Source organism: Pollachius pollachius (assembly GCF_949987615.1).
Source record: "Pollachius pollachius genome assembly, chromosome: 11".
NCBI lineage: Eukaryota > Metazoa > Chordata > Actinopteri > Gadiformes > Gadidae > Pollachius > Pollachius pollachius.
The window spans coordinates 5,669,715-5,670,172 of record NC_136944.1 but is presented as its reverse complement, the minus strand read 5'-3'; the positions used below and the strand labels follow the sequence as shown (position 1 = coordinate 5,670,172).

The 458-nt window shown below is 49.3% G+C and overlaps 1 protein-coding gene across 1 annotated transcript in view; it reads left to right on the top strand.

The window, feature by feature from the left end:
• Positions 1–80, top strand: part of LOC307083333 (phospholipid phosphatase-related protein type 5-like) — a gene marked incomplete at its 3' end in the record, with an annotated part of 23,584 nt that extends 23,504 nt beyond the window's left edge. The window contains 1 exon segment of the mRNA XM_079747182.1: positions 1–80. This exon segment is cut by the window's left edge and continues 23 nt beyond it. Within this exon segment, the coding sequence (XP_079603308.1) occupies positions 1–80 (80 nt within the window).
• Between the last annotated feature and the right edge of the window lie 378 nt (positions 81–458).

The window sequence follows — 458 nt, the reverse complement described above, 5'->3', positions numbered from 1 at the left end:
CGAGATCACATGACCATCAGCCCTATCGGTTTCCCGCCACGCCCGATGTGCTCCTCCCCTCTCACTCCAGTCAGGTGTAGAGGCGGACCCCCGCTGGGGGGCTGTCTCCCCCCAACACCCCCCCGCCTCCCCCCACCGGTCTTACTCTACGCAGGTCTAGGCCTCACACACACACACACACACACACAAACACACACACAGGCAATACATGTACAACAAAGTGTGCACGCACAAAGCTTTACACACACGTAGCTGAACACCCACATAAATACATGTCTATTCAAAAAGAACTACACATGCCTTCACACACACACGCACACGCACACACACACACAAACACACACACAACAGTATATGTATACATACGTGAATGCACACACTTTTATACACGTAACGTTAAACTCACATAGCAAAATATATACACCATAGCATACATACATACAGACATAGATACACAC